This window comes from Leuciscus leuciscus (genome assembly GCF_965113295.1).
Source record: "Leuciscus leuciscus genome assembly, chromosome: 3".
Classification (NCBI taxonomy): Eukaryota; Metazoa; Chordata; class Actinopteri; order Cypriniformes; family Leuciscidae; genus Leuciscus; species Leuciscus leuciscus.
In genome coordinates this window covers 47920048-47937382 of record NC_138727.1, presented here as the reverse complement: position 1 = coordinate 47937382, position 17335 = coordinate 47920048, and the positions used below count along the sequence as shown (strand labels likewise).

General features: G+C 43.5%; 1 protein-coding gene across 2 annotated transcripts in view; it reads right to left on the bottom strand.

Moving 5' to 3' along the window:
* Positions 1–2427, bottom strand: part of LOC309495750 (protocadherin Fat 4-like) — a 39271-nt gene extending 36844 nt beyond the window's left edge. The window contains exon 1 of one of the 2 annotated variants that reach the window (XM_082165587.1): positions 2222–2427. In XM_082165587.1, the coding sequence (XP_082021713.1) occupies positions 2222–2297 (76 nt within the window). In that variant the 5' untranslated portion in view covers positions 2298–2427. The remainder of the gene's footprint in view (positions 1–2221) is intronic. The other variant, XM_082165586.1, reaches the window with a different exon arrangement.
* Positions 2428–17335: the final 14908 nt, after the last annotated feature.

The window sequence follows — 17335 nt, the reverse complement described above, 5'->3', positions numbered from 1 at the left end:
GTAAACAAAAGGATCTACTAAATCCAACTTAAATTCCATGCGCAACCTGTATATTTCCAAATGCTCGAGACAAACCTCACTGCCTGAACAACACAGCGATTGGCTGCCGCCCGCATTGTTCGCTTGATATTTGCTGCCAAAACTTTTGACGCTCTCAACGCTTTCTCTGGTCCACTGTCAATCCCACAATGCACTGCACGAGAGTGAAGCTCAACTTCCATAGGAATTAATTGAAAACGCTCGCTCCGCGCCAGTGGACACACATCGTTAATCAGCCGCGCTGTGCAACTTATAGCTCGGCATCTGTGATGTCAATGATCATAATTTGTGTAACGTTTATGTTTATGCTAATTCACTGATCCTGATGGAAATATAAAGAAGCATTAAACTTCATCAATTTTGGAAACAGAGTGTTCTAACCACGCAAAAAGCACTTCAGCTTAATACGAACAAAGCACCCCTAATAGTATAGTAGCCTACCCTACAGAGTTCATTCCAGGGGTTCAAATGAATCTGTTCCCACCCTGAGCAAATCGTGATTGGTTGGAGCAAGAGAATGCTATGATTGGTCAGCGCAAGGTAGCTGTTATCTGATTGGCTTGAGTAGATGGTGGGTGGAGTCCACTTATTTGTGGATTTGTCTGCATGTCTTGACCACAGTCTTAAAGGTATAGCGGAGGATTTTCTTTTTCCGGGTGGGTAACCTATACTATTGGTCCACCTAAGTGTCAATCATTCTGGTGATATGTTTACGTAAGGCCGTCGTACGTGCTCGTCCCTAGGTAGTTTTCGCTTTCTACGCATGCGCACTTTCAGGTGTATTATGTGTGATGAGTTACGGTTTCAGCCATTCCTTTGAAAATGGCTGAGGGTCGAAAGAGAAAAAATTTATACGAAGTGTATGATAAGAAGAGAAAGGCCGCAGAATATAGAAACAAGACCAGAGTGATTTTGGGTGAATATTTCACACGCTGGCGTGCGCTAAAAGCACAGGTTGGGCTTCCCACTGATGCTGCAGTCGCGAAGATTCTACTAGACAGGTAAAGTTTGGCATGCTATTTGGAGAAATCCATTTAAAATCACTGCTAGTAAAAGTTAATGTAAGCTATGATTAGCGATGCTAGCCCTGGCACAAGTCATGCACCGCGTAGACACGGTAAACATCTCAATTTGTCTAAAGTAGCCTTATGACCAAATGGTAAATGGTATCACGCTGAAATGTTCTAAATCCTTGTGTGTTCATTTTTGATAATTCCAATGTGTTCACCATAGTATTTATTACACAAATGCAACAAGCTACTTCTCCATTGCATATCATGTCTTGAGTCCTCGGTCACTCAATCGATCAGTATAATAAGTAAATAAAACACGGAAGGGCATTTGACATTTTGTCTTGCATGAATGCTCTCTCGTGCACACGTTTAATAGGCGTTCCCTCTCGGGAGCAGATAGTGTTGCGCATGTGCATTTTTAAAAAAATTGGAGAGGGCGGGTCTTTTCTAAAATTCGGAAAGATCCTCCGCTATACCTTTAACACTAGAAATATTTCAAAATATTCAAAGGCACGGAAAGGGATTCACAAATGAATGCCAGGAAGAGTTGTGTTTGTGAAATAAAAACTTTTTTTTATTGGCCTATATAATTTTATTTATTTGTGAATTTAGTTATTTTTGTGAAACTCCTAACGTTTATTTGTGGATATCATTCTATTTACTAGTGAATATGTTTAATGTTTGTGGATCTCTTTACATTTGTTTGTGGATCATAATCTATTTATGTGTAATAAAGCAACAATTCTATCTCAATACTCAACTGATATTCTCAAATCTTCTCCTTACATCAATTTTTTGCCAACATGGCAGCAGTTCAGAAAATGCAAGTTGTTCAGAGAGTACGCTAACGTAATGAATAGTGTGTACACTTAATAGAAAACATAAATGATGTAAACAAATCAACATTATCCTGCAAATTTTCTTTGCTTCATTAGAAGACCTTTGTCCTGTAAAACATGTTTTTAAACAACAGGTAGGTATTTACCATAGATAGATAGATAGATAGATAGATAGATAGATAGATAGATAGATAGATAGAAATTCAAAATCTGGATGTACATTGTCACATTTCTTTTTTGGTAAATAACAGAGTCATGTTAACAAAGTTCCAGTTCTGCCTACCATCTACACATTTCAACTTCAGCTGGTTATGAATAAATCTGACTTACCAATAGCACTCCTAGCACTGTGGACATGAAAACAAGTTAAAATAAATAAAAGAGCTGACAAATCCATCTTTTCCATAATTCATTGTCAACAATGCCGTCTGTATTATGAAGCCTTTGAGGAAAGAGAATGAATATTCCTTGTGTAATTTCTCCCTCTGAGCTGTTCCTTATTGTGTACCATAAACAGTTATTCTCTGGTGTAAGCAAGTATCAAAGGTGCTTCATTGAGGCCAATAATAGGGAGTGATGTGGGAGGGATTTTCTGGAAAGAAGTTGATATTTAAGGATATTTGAGATGTCTTGAACTCAGATTTTGTTACTGATCTTGTTTTGAGTTTGTACAACCACACCTTCTCATGCAATAGTTTACATAGACCAATACAACAGTGAAAGCTAACATCCCAAATCAGAGTGTAACCAACAATTACTGTATTTCAAAACAATTAACTGCAGTTTTAAATATATATTACTTTTTTCTTAGTTTATACCTTACTAATATCAGGAGTCTTCACCCTTTTTCAGGCCATGGACCCTTTCTGGCCAAGACTGAGCAAGGAATCCTAAACAACATGTTTTTTAGCTAACATGGAGTGTTGCATTTTAGACTTGTATTTTTAATGCATATTTTAAAAAAAATTATCTCAAAGACTAGCCCTAAACTCAAATATGGCTTCTGTAAAGATACATGACAACAATGAATATTTCACACTCTGCATTGCTGGATAACTCAGAAAAGTTTTTATTTATTTTTGCATGTTCCTATTGCCAATACAATCAACATGTTAAATATTATCTTATCACTGCATGAAAATGATCAGAACCAACTATAAATTTATAACGCCAACATCATCGAACAAATCAAAGGTTACACTGGACGATAAACAGGGATTATATCTTATCTTGATGGTTTTATATAACAAACAATTTGTGTAAGTGAAACATTAATGTTACACCAATACGGTTTACTTTAGCAATCCACACAAATAGACTTGTGCTGGTGTTGGTTTCTTATGATTTACCACACGACTGTGGAGGCACATGACATGCAGCTTGTTGAGAAGTTTTTTATTATTTTTCTTTTATGCATGTATAGCATGTTCAACTGGCAGAAAATAATATATATAGAAAAAATACATATAGAAAAAAATATTCCTTAGCATTTTTTCATGTAATAATTTGGCAAATGAATCTGCTTTTTGGTTTGTGCTCAAATTGATTGTTCTATGTAAATTTAAAAATGTGCTGTTTAACAAATGCATTATCTCCATTCTTTTGCTTTAGACAGGCTACTGTCTGATTCAGCTAGTTATTTTGGGCTTTACGTGAATGTGTGTTTTCGGGCTCTCATTAAGCCCTCGGAGTTTCTGTCTGTGTGCGGAGGGCGGGCTTAGCACTCATGAGAATGGCAGGTCTGAGGATTTTGACATACATAAACGATTGGCTCATTATAGCCGAATCGAAGGAGAAAGTGTTGCAGGACACCTGTCTTGCCGCTATCAATAGTTTCCGCGGTAAGTATGACTCATTGTCATCATCAGACACAGCCGACACAGCCAAAAAACTGATCATGATACTTTTTTGTGTGCAAATAAATTATTGTTAACACACATACACACAAACACATACTCATAAATGAATTTTATTTTTATTTTATTTAAAATAAATAAATAAAAAGGATGGGGCCACACAGTTAGTGGGGTCTTGGAGGCCCCCTAGAGGTCGGAGGCCCCCGGGCACCGGCCCAATCGGCCCGGTGGTAAATCCAGCCTTACTTGGAGTTGAACTCAGTCTCCATGCTAGTGTGTTCTCTCTCTAATGAACTGTCTATCGCAGTTCAGAGAGGGGGCGAAAGTACAATATCGTACATGCCTCAGGCTGCAGGGTCTTATGGCTTCACCTATCCAGGTTTTGCCGCTGGGAATCCTGAGAATGAGAGCGTTCATGAAATGGGTTTTGTTACTACATTTCAGCCCAATACGTGAAAGTTGTGATGACAGATGCATCCTTAACAGGCTGGGGTGCCACCTAGGAGGGCAGAACGGTGAACGGTTTGTGGCCGAGCAGACTACGTTCAGCGCACATCAATTATTTAGAGCTTATGACCATATGGAAAGCTCTGAATCATTTTCTGCCTCGCCTGCAAGGACATCATGTGCTCGTACGCTGCGACAATTCCACGGCAGTCGCTTACATCAACCGTCAGGGCGGCGTGCGCTCGTCGAAACTTCACGCTCTAGCTCACAAGCTTTTGGTGTGGAGCAGACGTTTTTTCCTGTCATTACGTGTGACTCATGTTACAGGCATTCTGAACAGAGGCGTGGACCTTCTATCGAGGGGGAACCCAATTTATGGAGATTGGAGCTTCCACCCTCAGATAGTGGGCATGATATGGATGAGATAAGGGCAGGTCCTTTTCCACGATTAAGGTCTACCTGGCAGAGATTTCTGCTTGTCATGTGGGTTTTGAGGGCTCAACGGCGGGGAAGCATCCTTTAAAGGGTTAGTTCACCCAAAAATGAAAATTCTGTCAGTAATTACTCACCCTCATGTTGTTCCAACCGCGTAAGACCTTCGTTCATCTTCGGAACACAAATTAAGATATTTTTGATTAAATCTGAGAGCTGATCACTTCTCCATAGGATGCTAGGTGGCCCAAACTCGCTGGCCCAGAAAAGTTATTAAAGAGATCGTTAATATAGTCCAAGTGACTACAGTGGCTCAATCTTAAGTATATCAAGCGACGAGAATACTTTTTGTGCGCAAAAACAAACAAAAATAACGACTTTATTCCACTATTCATTTCCTTCTCTCTGGGCCTCGTAGTGTTTTTGCGCAGCGCGTCTGTGTTACACGTCACCACGTAGGCTCACTATTGGCTGATGCTGGTCACGTGTGTGATGCGTGATGACGTACAACACTGACGCGCAGCGCAAAAACACTACGAGGCCCAGAGAGAAGGAAATGAATAGTGGAATAAAGTCGTTATTTTTGTTTGTTTTTGCGCACAAAAAGTATTCTCGTCGCTTGATATACTAAAGATTGAGCCACTGTAGTCACTTGGACTATATTAACGATCTCTTTAATAACTTTTCTGGGCCAGCAAGTTTGGGCCACCTAGCATCCTATGGAGAAGTGATCAGCTCTCAGACTTAATTTGTGTTCCGAAGATGAACGAAGGTCTTACGCGGTTGGAACAACATGAGGGTGACTAATTACTGACAGAATTTTCATTTTTGGGTGAACTAACCCTTTAATCTGCGGATTTATGAAGGGTGCCCGTCACTCTTTGCCAGTCATCAGAAGAACGGTCCCTGAATGGGACCTCTCCATGGTGCTAGAGGTCTCAATTTCCTTTTGAGCACCTGGGAAATATTTCCCTAAAGCTGTAGTCTTTCAAGATAGCTTTGCTCTTGGCCTTGGCATCAGCTAAACGTGTCAGTAAGCTACATGCACTCTCGGTCCATTCCTCGTGCACTAAATTTTCTCTTGGTGGAGATAAGGTTTTCCTTAAGCCTAATCCGGCCTTCATGCCAAAATACTTACCTGCGTTCACATCAGAGGTGTTAGAGCTGTCCGCTTTTCACCCTCCTCCTTTTTCCTCTGTGGAGGATCAAAGGCTGAATGCTCTGTGTCCTGTTTACTTTAGCAATCCACACAAATAGACTTGTGCTGGTGTTGGTTTCTTATGATTTACCACACGACTGTGGAGGCACATGACATGCAGCTTGTTGAGAAGTTTTTTATTATTTTTCTTTTATGCATGTATAGCATGTTCAACTGGCAGAAAATAATATATATAGAAAAAATACATATAGAAAAAAATATTCCTTAGCATTTTTTCATGTAATAATTTGGCAAATGAATCTGCTTTTTGGTTTGTGCTCAAATTGATTGTTCTATGTAAATTTAAAAATGTGCTGTTTAACAAATGCATTATCTCCATTCTTTTGCTTTAGACAGGCTACAGTCTGATTCAGCTAGTTATTTTGGGCTTTACGTGAATGTGTGTTTTCGGGCTCTCATTAAGCCCTCGGAGTTTCTGTCTGTGTGCGGAGGGCGGGCTTAGCACTCATGAGAATGGCAGGTCTGAGGATTTTGACATACATAAACGATTGGCTCATTATAGCCGAATCGAAGGAGAAAGTGTTGCAGGACACCTGTCTTGCCGCTATCAATAGTTTCCGCGGTAAGTATGACTCATTGTCATCATCAGACACAGCCGACACAGCCAAAAAACTGATCATGATACTTTTTTGTGTGCAAATAAATTATTGTTAACACACATACACACAAACACATACTCATAAATGAATTTTATTTTTATTTTATTTAAAATAAATAAATAAAAAGGATGGGGCCACACAGTTAGTGGGGTCTTGGAGGCCCCCTAGAGGTCGGAGGCCCCCGGGCACCGGCCCAATCGGCCCGGTGGTAAATCCAGCCTTACTTGGAGTTGAACTCAGTCTCCATGCTAGTGTGTTCTCTCTCTAATGAACTGTCTATCGCAGTTCAGAGAGGGGGCGAAAGTACAATATCGTACATGCCTCAGGCTGCAGGGTCTTATGGCTTCACCTATCCAGGTTTTGCCGCTGGGAATCCTGAGAATGAGAGCGTTCATGAAATGGGTTTTGTTACTACATTTAAGCCCAATACGTGAAAGTTGTGATGACAGATGCATCCTTAACAGGCTGGGGTGCCACCTAGGAGGGCAGAACGGTGAACGGTTTGTGGCCGAGCAGACTACGTTCAGCGCACATCAATTATTTAGAGCTTATGACCATATGGAAAGCTCTGAATCATTTTCTGCCTCGCCTGCAAGGACATCATGTGCTCGTACGCTGCGACAATTCCACGGCAGTCGCTTACATCAACCGTCAGGGCGGCGTGCGCTCGTCGAAACTTCACGCTCTAGCTCACAAGCTTTTGGTGTGGAGCAGACGTTTTTTCCTGTCATTACGTGTGACTCATGTTACAGGCATTCTGAACAGAGGCGTGGACCTTCTATCGAGGGGGAACCCAATTTATGGAGATTGGAGCTTCCACCCTCAGATAGTGGGCATGATATGGATGAGATAAGGGCAGGTCCTTTTCCACGATTAAGGTCTACCTGGCAGAGATTTCTGCTTGTCATGTGGGTTTTGAGGGCTCAACGGCGGGGAAGCATCCTTTAAAGGGTTAGTTCACCCAAAAATGAAAATTCTGTCAGTAATTACTCACCCTCATGTTGTTCCAACCGCGTAAGACCTTCGTTCATCTTCGGAACACAAATTAAGATATTTTTGATTAAATCTGAGAGCTGATCACTTCTCCATAGGATGCTAGGTGGCCCAAACTCGCTGGCCCAGAAAAGTTATTAAAGAGATCGTTAATATAGTCCAAGTGACTACAGTGGCTCAATCTTAAGTATATCAAGCGACGAGAATACTTTTTGTGCGCAAAAACAAACAAAAATAACGACTTTATTCCACTATTCATTTCCTTCTCTCTGGGCCTCGTAGTGTTTTTGCGCAGCGCGTCTGTGTTACACGTCACCACGTAGGCTCACTATTGGCTGATGCTGGTCACGTGTGTGATGCGTGATGACGTACAACACTGACGCGCAGCGCAAAAACACTACGAGGCCCAGAGAGAAGGAAATGAATAGTGGAATAAAGTCGTTATTTTTGTTTGTTTTTGCGCACAAAAAGTATTCTCGTCGCTTGATATACTAAAGATTGAGCCACTGTAGTCACTTGGACTATATTAACGATCTCTTTAATAACTTTTCTGGGCCAGCAAGTTTGGGCCACCTAGCATCCTATGGAGAAGTGATCAGCTCTCAGACTTAATTTGTGTTCCGAAGATGAACGAAGGTCTTACGCGGTTGGAACAACATGAGGGTGACTAATTACTGACAGAATTTTCATTTTTGGGTGAACTAACCCTTTAATCTGCGGATTTATGAAGGGTGCCCGTCACTCTTTGCCAGTCATCAGAAGAACGGTCCCTGAATGGGACCTCTCCATGGTGCTAGAGGTCTCAATTTCCTTTTGAGCACCTGGGAAATATTTCCCTAAAGCTGTAGTCTTTCAAGATAGCTTTGCTCTTGGCCTTGGCATCAGCTAAACGTGTCAGTAAGCTACATGCACTCTCGGTCCATTCCTCGTGCACTAAATTTTCTCTTGGTGGAGATAAGGTTTTCCTTAAGCCTAATCCGGCCTTCATGCCAAAATACTTACCTGCGTTCACATCAGAGGTGTTAGAGCTGTCCGCTTTTCACCCTCCTCCTTTTTCCTCTGTGGAGGATCAAAGGCTGAATGCTCTGTGTCCTGTCCGTGCCTTTCAGACATATTTGGCTTGGACCAGTGCTTTCCTGAAGAGTGACCAGCTCTTTATTTCATGGGCACCCCCTCGCAAGGGGAATCCCATATCTAAGCAACGCCTCTCACATTGGCTTGTGGACGCTATAATTTTGGCATATGAATCGAAAGGAGTGCAGCCCTCAGGGGAAATCAGAGCTCATTCCACGAGGGGCTTAGCCGCCTTTTGGGCTCTTTTGGGCTCTTTTGGGCTCTGGCTCTGTTCCAGAACCACCAAAGTAGGGAGAGCATTTTCACATTTGGCCCCAAAACTCTGGAATAGTCTTCCTGATGCTGTTCGTTGCTCAGACTCGCTCTCCCAATTTAAAACTAGATTAAAGTCGCATCTCTTCAGCCAGGCATTCATATAATCTTACAGTTCAAACTACAATCCGGCCTGTAGCTCATAAATGCCAGAGGAGAACTGGCCCCCGACTGAGCCTGGGTTCTCCCAAGGTTTTTTTTTTCTCCATTAGGTCACCTGATGGAGTTTTAGGACACCATTAGGTCACTTGATGGAGTTTTTCGGTTCCTTGCCACTGTTGCCTTTGGCTTGCTCAGTTGGGGATATTTTGGGGATATTTATTTAATTTTATCAATCAATAAATTCCTCTTGAAACAAACTTTGTTGTATTATTTTAATTTAATACTGTGAAGCTGCTTTGATACAATCTGTATTGTGAAAAGCGCTATACAAATATACTTGACTTGACTTGTTCAGGGGAGTATCGCTACAGGACATTTGCTCTGCTGCCAGCTGAGCTTCACCCTATACGTTTGTGCGTTACTACCGGCTGGATGTCACCAGAACGTCAGTAACACATTCTGTTTTGGTGGGGTTGTCTTAACCCTTCCTGCTCTTGTGTGTGCTACACACGTTTCATGTCCTGCCTGTAAACAGCAGTTATGTGTGTGCGTCAGTATGGCGGGTTCATGATTATGGGATGTGTCAGGCCCCTTTGGGTGACCGTCCTTCTATGGCTTACAGAACCTCACTGTGAGTGTATTGGGCAATCGGGGAGGTGTCCATGTATCTCCCATTTGTGGATCTCGAACACGAGATGATGAAGGAGAACAATAGGTTACTGTCGTAACCCCAGTTCTCTGAAACATCGAGTGGAGAGATCCACCAGCTTTGCCCCGCTTACCGCACAAGAAGTGAATATACTCACTGGAGCGTATGCAGGCTTTATATGCCCACAGGTAAGGGGGTGAGGCTCTACCTGGCATCTTGCCAGACTTTGTGCAATTGGATACTTCTGCAGAGGTCAGGTATGGATGCCCTTCCCATAGGTGTATATCTCCACTCGATGTTTCAGAGAAACCGGGGTTACGACAGTAACCTATTGTTATTTTTACTTATCAGGACTGGCTTAATATCTGGATGAGTTGAACAATGTTTTTTTTATGAACATGATGTCTTGTGGTTGCAAAACCTAGTTCAGCTCTGATCAACTCCAAACATATTTTATGATTTTTCAACTACCCAACCACCACACCTTTATTTCTATTCAGCACTAATAATTACAGGCTACTGTTTGTTTAGTCACTATAGCTGTCACTCACGGGTGGTTGCAGGAAAGCAGATGAAGATGAAGCATAAAGTTCCAATACAAAGTTTAATGAGAGTAATAAAAATAATGCTAGAAAAAGAAGGACAACACACACTAAATGCAACGTAGACCGAACAAGCAGTGCAGGAGAAAGAACAACTTAAGTAGTGAACAAAAACGAGGACGATTAATTACACACAGCTGACACGAACTAATAATGACAGTGACCAAGGAGACAGATGAGTGGTGGGAATCAGAACAAGGAAACACGTGACAATGAACAAACTGAAAGTCCATGAACAAAACTAAACATAAAGGTGACAATAGTGTTAAGAAGTATCTTTTTTAAATGTTCTTTCATCATGGAAAATCACACTTTGCTCAGTTAAAGGGTTAGTTCACCCAAAAATGAAAATGATGTCAGTAATTACTCACCCTCATGTTGTTCCAACACCATAAGATTTTCGTTCATCTTTGGAACACATCTTCGGATGCTAAGAAACTCATTCATGCTTTTATCTTCACTCATCTTGATTATTGAATGTTGCCTAAGGGTTCTATAGTGAAGTTACAATTGATACAAAATGCAGCAGCCAGAGTACTAATGAAATTAAAAAGGAGAGCGCACATTACACCAGTTTTAATGGAATTGCATTGGTTACCAGTTCATCAAAGAATTTATTCTAAGGATCTTTTATTGGTTTATAAAACACTGCATATTCTGGCACCTCTATACATTTCAGACTGTCTGTCGAGATACATCCCAAATCGTAGTTTAAGATCCTTTAATGCTGTTCTTTTGTTTTGACACATTATAGTAAATAATAAATGATCTGGTGGTACTTCTTTTAGCCACAATGCTCCAAAAATTTGGAATTGCCTACCAAATGAAGTGAAAGAGGGCTACCATTATTCATATTTTTTGTTCAAATGTAAATTTCCTTTGTTTTCTCAGAGAGCAGCCCTCTCTTCCAGTTTCTCCAGTCTTACATCAATGTTTACTATGTTTTTTAAATCTGTCAAAACCATTGTTTATTTCTAGAAAGAACTATTCAAATGACTGTGCCTTGAGCAAAACCACTACTGCACTGTTTTAATCACAGGCTTGACATGAAATTGTCAGGTCCACCCTGATGACAGATCCACCCAAAGAAGAAAACAGTAAAGATTTAAACGCTCAAAAAAATGATCTTCTCCTCTTGATTATTCTTGTGCTCTATTATATTCAATTCAATTAAATTCACATGTATTTGTATAGAGCTTTTCACAGTACATATAAGCAGTGCAGTTTGGATATCCAGCTGTAAAAGGTCAATTACCTGCTTGTTTTAAATGCAATTATTTTGGTTGTGTGTGTGTGTTTGTGTGTTTTGCGCAACCAAACATCATGATCTAAAGTCAAGCAGAATTCAAAGGCTGAAGTAACACAACCTGCCTGCGCTGTTTTGTTTGTTCCAAAACGGTTCTACAGAATATAGTGCCTTAAAACACCCAAACGGTTGGTTTGAGTGGATGAAGAAGAAACCTTGGGAGGAACCAAAACTCATCAGGGAGAGCCCATCCTTCTGGAACATGTTGAAATAAATTTGTAAAAAAGTTAATAATGGTGGGATGAACCAAAAGCACAGGTGCAGCTAGGTGGAGACGACTCCAACATATATAAGTCTGATTGGTCACAGACAGTGAAGACTGAGGAACATTTAAAGACTCTCATTCATCTGTATCTCCAACAACAAAACGTCTGGTAAGACTCATTTAAATATGGTTCTTGCCCTTGTATTATTGCAGGTTCTTTGCTCAAATTGTTTACAGATGTACTTAGCAAACAATATTTCTTGTTGAAAAATGTATACTTTTTAATCTATTTGACCATATATGTTTATAGCGCTAAAATCTGCTATTTTTCATTTCATTTACAAGAAAAAGCATCAAAAGAAGCTTGATATACAATCACATTAAGGTGAATTCTCAGTAGGGGTTGCACGACTACTAATTTCTGCTAGTCGATTTCTTATCAAAACAATACTCGAGTTACTCGACTACTCGTGGTTCATATGCTACTGTAAATTAAAAGACATGAAATAGCTAGATCTTATCAATAAACAATTATTAATTCATAGCCTAATGCAACAATTACATAAGTAAACTCTCAAAACATTATAATTATGACATTTCATTTTTAAATTTTCATGTAACAGTCTAAAGCCAAATAAATAGCCGTTCTTGCCTTTCATTTCAGACGTCTGCTTCTAGGGGCCGTTCACATATCGCGTCTTTTTCGCGCTCAAGGTCGTTATTTCAAATGTAGGCGCGCAGCGAGCGCGCTCATAATGGAAGCAACGTGGTGCGCTAGTTTTTCCAGGCTCGATGCACGGGAGCGCAAGCGCTTAGGTTAGACGCAACATGTGAACGGCCTCTTGCAGAGTTGGCCAATTACAATATTTTTGTCATCCTTGATGAAATACTTCCACACATCTGACGTGTGGTGTCTGTTGGTGACGTTCACCATTTTTAATTCATTTATGGTTAATGGACGCTCGAGTAGTCGATTGTTTCCGACAGCGTCGACTAGTGATTGAAGTAGTCGATCTATCGACTACTCGACTAGTCTATGCAAGCCCTAATTCTCAGTAACTATAAGTGAATATTGCAAAATAAAAACCGACTTATAGATGTACTTCAGCAAAAAGGTATGAGAGGCCTAACAAAATGTTTAAATTTATCTCTGCTTTCACTTTCCTTGTTTAATCTCCAGATATCAGAGAGGAGAGAGATGAAGAGCATAAACCCAGTGAAGATGTTGGCCGTGTTGGCGCTGGTTCTGCTGGTGTCCAGTGTGAATGAGGGACGGATTTTCAGGAAATGTGAGCTGAAGGCCAAGCTGGAGGCAGCTCGGCTTCAGGAGATTAAGGTCATGGGAGAAAAATTGGACACAAAAGATCTTGTAGCTAGACGTGAGTAATAGAGTAACTTTTCTTTCAAATTCCCTTTTCTTGCTCAGTCTTCAGATGCCATATTGCCATGTCACATGATGGCTCCTAAAAGCTTCATTACCTTCTTCCATATGTTTCTTTCTATCTGAGGCAGTTGTCTGCAAGGCCAAAGACTCAGCCTTCAACACCAACTTTATTAAAACCATCACTGAGGACAAGCCCGATGACACCCCTCTTCAACCATCTACCTCCACCTTAAAGCCTACATTAAGTCCCACCACTGGCACCACCACTGGCACCACCAAAAGTCCCACCACAAGACCTACCACAAGCCCAACCACAAGTCTCACCACAAGACCCACCACAAGTCCCACCACAAGAGCCACCACAGGCTCCACCTCAAGTCCCACCACAGGATCAACCACAAGACCCACCACAGTCTCCACCTCAAGTCCCACCGCAGGCTCCACCTCAAGCCCCACCACAGGCTCCACCGCAAGACCCACCATGGGATCAACCGCAAGCCCCACCACAGGCTCCACCTCAAACCCCACCACAAGCCCCACCAGAAGCCCCACCACAGGCTCCACCTCAAGCCCCACCACAGGCTCCACCTCAAGACCCACCTCAAGCCCCACCACAAGTCCCACCACAGGCTCCACCTCAAGCCGCACCACAGGCCCCACCACAAGTCCCACCACTGGCTCCACCTCAAGCCCTACCACAGGCTCCACCTCAAGTCCCACCACAGGATCAACCTCAAGCCCCACCACAAATCCCACCACAGGTTCTACCTCAAGCCCCACCACAGGACCCACCACAAGTCCCACCACAGGATCAACCTCAAGCCCCACCACAAGTCCCACCACAAGCCCCACCTCTAGTCCCACCACAGGATCAACCTCAAGCCCCACCACAGGATCAACCTCAAGCCCCACCACAGGATCAACCTCAAGCCCCACCACAAGTCCCACCACAGGATCAACCTCAAGCCCCACCACAAGTCCCACCACAGGCTCCACCTCAAGCTTCACCACAAGTCCCAACACAAGCCCCACCACAAGTCCCACCACAGGCTCCACCTCAAGCCCCACCACAAGTCCCACCACAGGCTCCACCTCAAGCCCCACCACAGGATCGACCTCAAGTCCCATCACAGGATCAACCTCAAGCCCCACCACAAGCCCCACCACAGGATCAACCTTAAGCCTCACCACAGGCTCCACCTCAAGCCCCACCACAGGCCCCACCACAAGCCCCACCACAAGCTCTACCTCAAGCCCCACCACAGGCTCCACCTCAAGCCCCACCACAGGCTCCACCTCAAGCTCCACCACAAGTCCCACCACAGGCTCCACCTCAAGCCCCACCACAGGCTCCACCTCAAGCCCCACCACGAGTCCCACCACAGGCTCCACCTCAAGCCCCACTACAGGATCAACATCAAGCCCCACCACAAGCCCCACCACAAGTCCCACCACAGGCTTCACCTCAAGCCCCACCACAAGCCCCACCACAAGCCCCACCACAAGCCCCAACACAAGTCCCACCACAAGTCCCACCACAAGCCCCACCACAAGTTCCACCACAGGATCAACCTCAAGCCCCACCACAGGCTCCACCTCAAGCCCCACCACAAGTCCCACCACAGGATCAACCTCAAGCCCCACCACAGGATCAACCTCAAGCCCCACCACAGGCTCCACCTCAAGTCCCACCACAGGCTCCACCTCAAGCTCCACCACAAGTCCCAACACAAGCCCCACCACAGGATCCACCTCAAGCCCCACCACAGGCTCCACCTCAAGCCCCACCACAGGATCAACCTCAAGCCCCACCACAGGCTCCACCTCAAGCCCCACCACAAATCCCACCACAGGCTCTACCTCAAGCCCCACCACAGGACCCACCACAAGTCCCACCACAGGATCAACCTCAAGCCCCACCACAAGCCCCACCTCTAGTCCCACCACAGGATCAACCTCAAGCCCCACCACAGGATCAACCTCAAGCCCCACCACAAGTCCCACCACAGGATCAACCTCAAGTCCCACCACAGGCTCCACCTCAAGCCCCACCACAGGATCGACCTCAAGTCCCATCACAGGATCAACCTCAAGCCCCACCACAAGCCCCACCACAGGATCAACCTTAAGCCTCACCACAGGCTCCACCTCAAGCCCCACCACAGGCCCCACCACAACCCCCACCACAAGCTCCACCTCAAGCCCCACCACAGGCTCCACCTCAAGCCCCACCACAGGCTCCACCTCAAGCTCCACCACAAGTCCCACCACAAGTCCCACCACAGGCTCCACCTCAAGCCCCACCACAGGCTCCACCTCAAGCCCCACCACAAGTCCCACCACAGGCTCCACCTCAAGCCCCACTACAGGATCAACATCAAGCCCCACCACAAGCCCCACCACAAGTCCCACCACAGGCTCCACCTCAAGCCCCACCACAAGTCCCACCACAAGCCCCACCACAAGTCCCACCACAAGTCCCACCACAAGCCCCACCACAAGTCCCACCACAGGATCAACCTCAAGCCCCACCACAGGATCAACCTCAAGCCCCACCACAGGCTCCACCTCAAGTCCCACCACAGGCTCCACCTCAAGCTCCACCACAAGTCCCAACACAAGCCCCACCACAGGATCCACCACAGGCTCCACCTCAAGCCCCACCACAGGATCCACCTCAAGCCCCACCACAGGATCAACCTCAAGCCCCACCACAAGTCCCACCACAATCCCCACCTCAAGTCCCACCACAGGATCAACCTCAAGCCCCACCACAGGATCAACCTCAAGCCCCACCACAAGCCCCACCACAGGATCAACCTCAAGCCCCACCACAAGTCCCACCACAAGCCCCACCACAAGTCCCACCACAGGATCAACCTCAAGCCCCACCACAAGTCCCACCACAGGATCAACGTTAAGCCTCACCACAGGCTCCACCTCAAGCCCCACCACAGGCCCCACCTCAAGCCCCACCACAGGATCAACCTCAAGCCCCACCACAAGCCCCACCACAGGATCAACCACAGGCTCAACCACAAAATCCACCACAGGCACATCAAGCTCAAGATCAAAGCCCGTCAAAATCTCCCCTCCAAGAAATTCCTCAAGACCCCAGAGACGCCGCCGTCACATTCCCTTTTTACCCAAACCCCACGGTCCCATTTTTGAGAATAAGCCAAAAAGGCCTGTCTGGCGCCTGTATGGAGTGTTTCAGCTCAGTGATCAGTGGGCCTGTGATTCCGGCCTGGTGCCATCAGTTAATATTTGCAACATGAAATGCACTTGTAAGTTAGAGGGAAAATATCAAATTTTTAGGAAATTAACTAAATAAAGATATGATTAAATATGAACTTTTAACTTTTTTTCTACCAAAGCTTTTTTGGATGATGACATCACAGATGACATTGCCTGCTTGAAAACCCTGATGAACACAAGTACTTACTTGTAAGAAAACACAAGCTCAAACAAACACATTAACAAAACACAAAAACATGCTTACATTCTTATTTTAGCTACATAAAATATTTATTCAAAATAGGATAAAATTATTTTATTTACGATAGTTCTGTATATTAACAAATGTGTTTACACCTTAAATAAATGGTTATAAAATTAAAGAAACTGAAACTGTAAGAAGTACATATCTTCACTAAATATAACATTCATGAGTCTGTGCCTTCTTTTGTTACAGGCCACCTAAACCCAAAGTCAACCCCTCTGATTTGAAGATGATGTAAGTATTTTTGTAAGACTCTATGATGCTGCGTGTCCATGTAAGCCGTAGTAGATCGAACCATTGCCACTAATGGTCTCTCCGTCCTAATCCTAATCAACTTAGCTCACAATGCTTTTGAGAAATACTTGCTTTATTTTTGCTAAATTGCTAAATACTTCATTATAATAATACACAAAATACATACAAAACATAAGTATATAGTAATATATTTTAGTAATATTTTATGGAACAAATAATATTTAGGGGTTGTTTTGCTTATTTAGTAGCTTTATGTATAATTATGTATGTAATTACTAGTGTTTTTGTTTCATATGACAAAAGCAGAGTAATTAATTATTATATGTTAGACATAATAGGCTTATGAAATCAAATCATGCCTGAGTGTGACTGTGTTCTATGTGTTACAGCTTGGAGATGTTGTTGGTGAATGAGTGCCGCTTTGTTGTTCCCTCATTGTATTTTGCTGAGTGTTTTTAGAGTAATATCTGCTAACTTGAATGGTAATCGGGTCAAATAAGGGTTGAC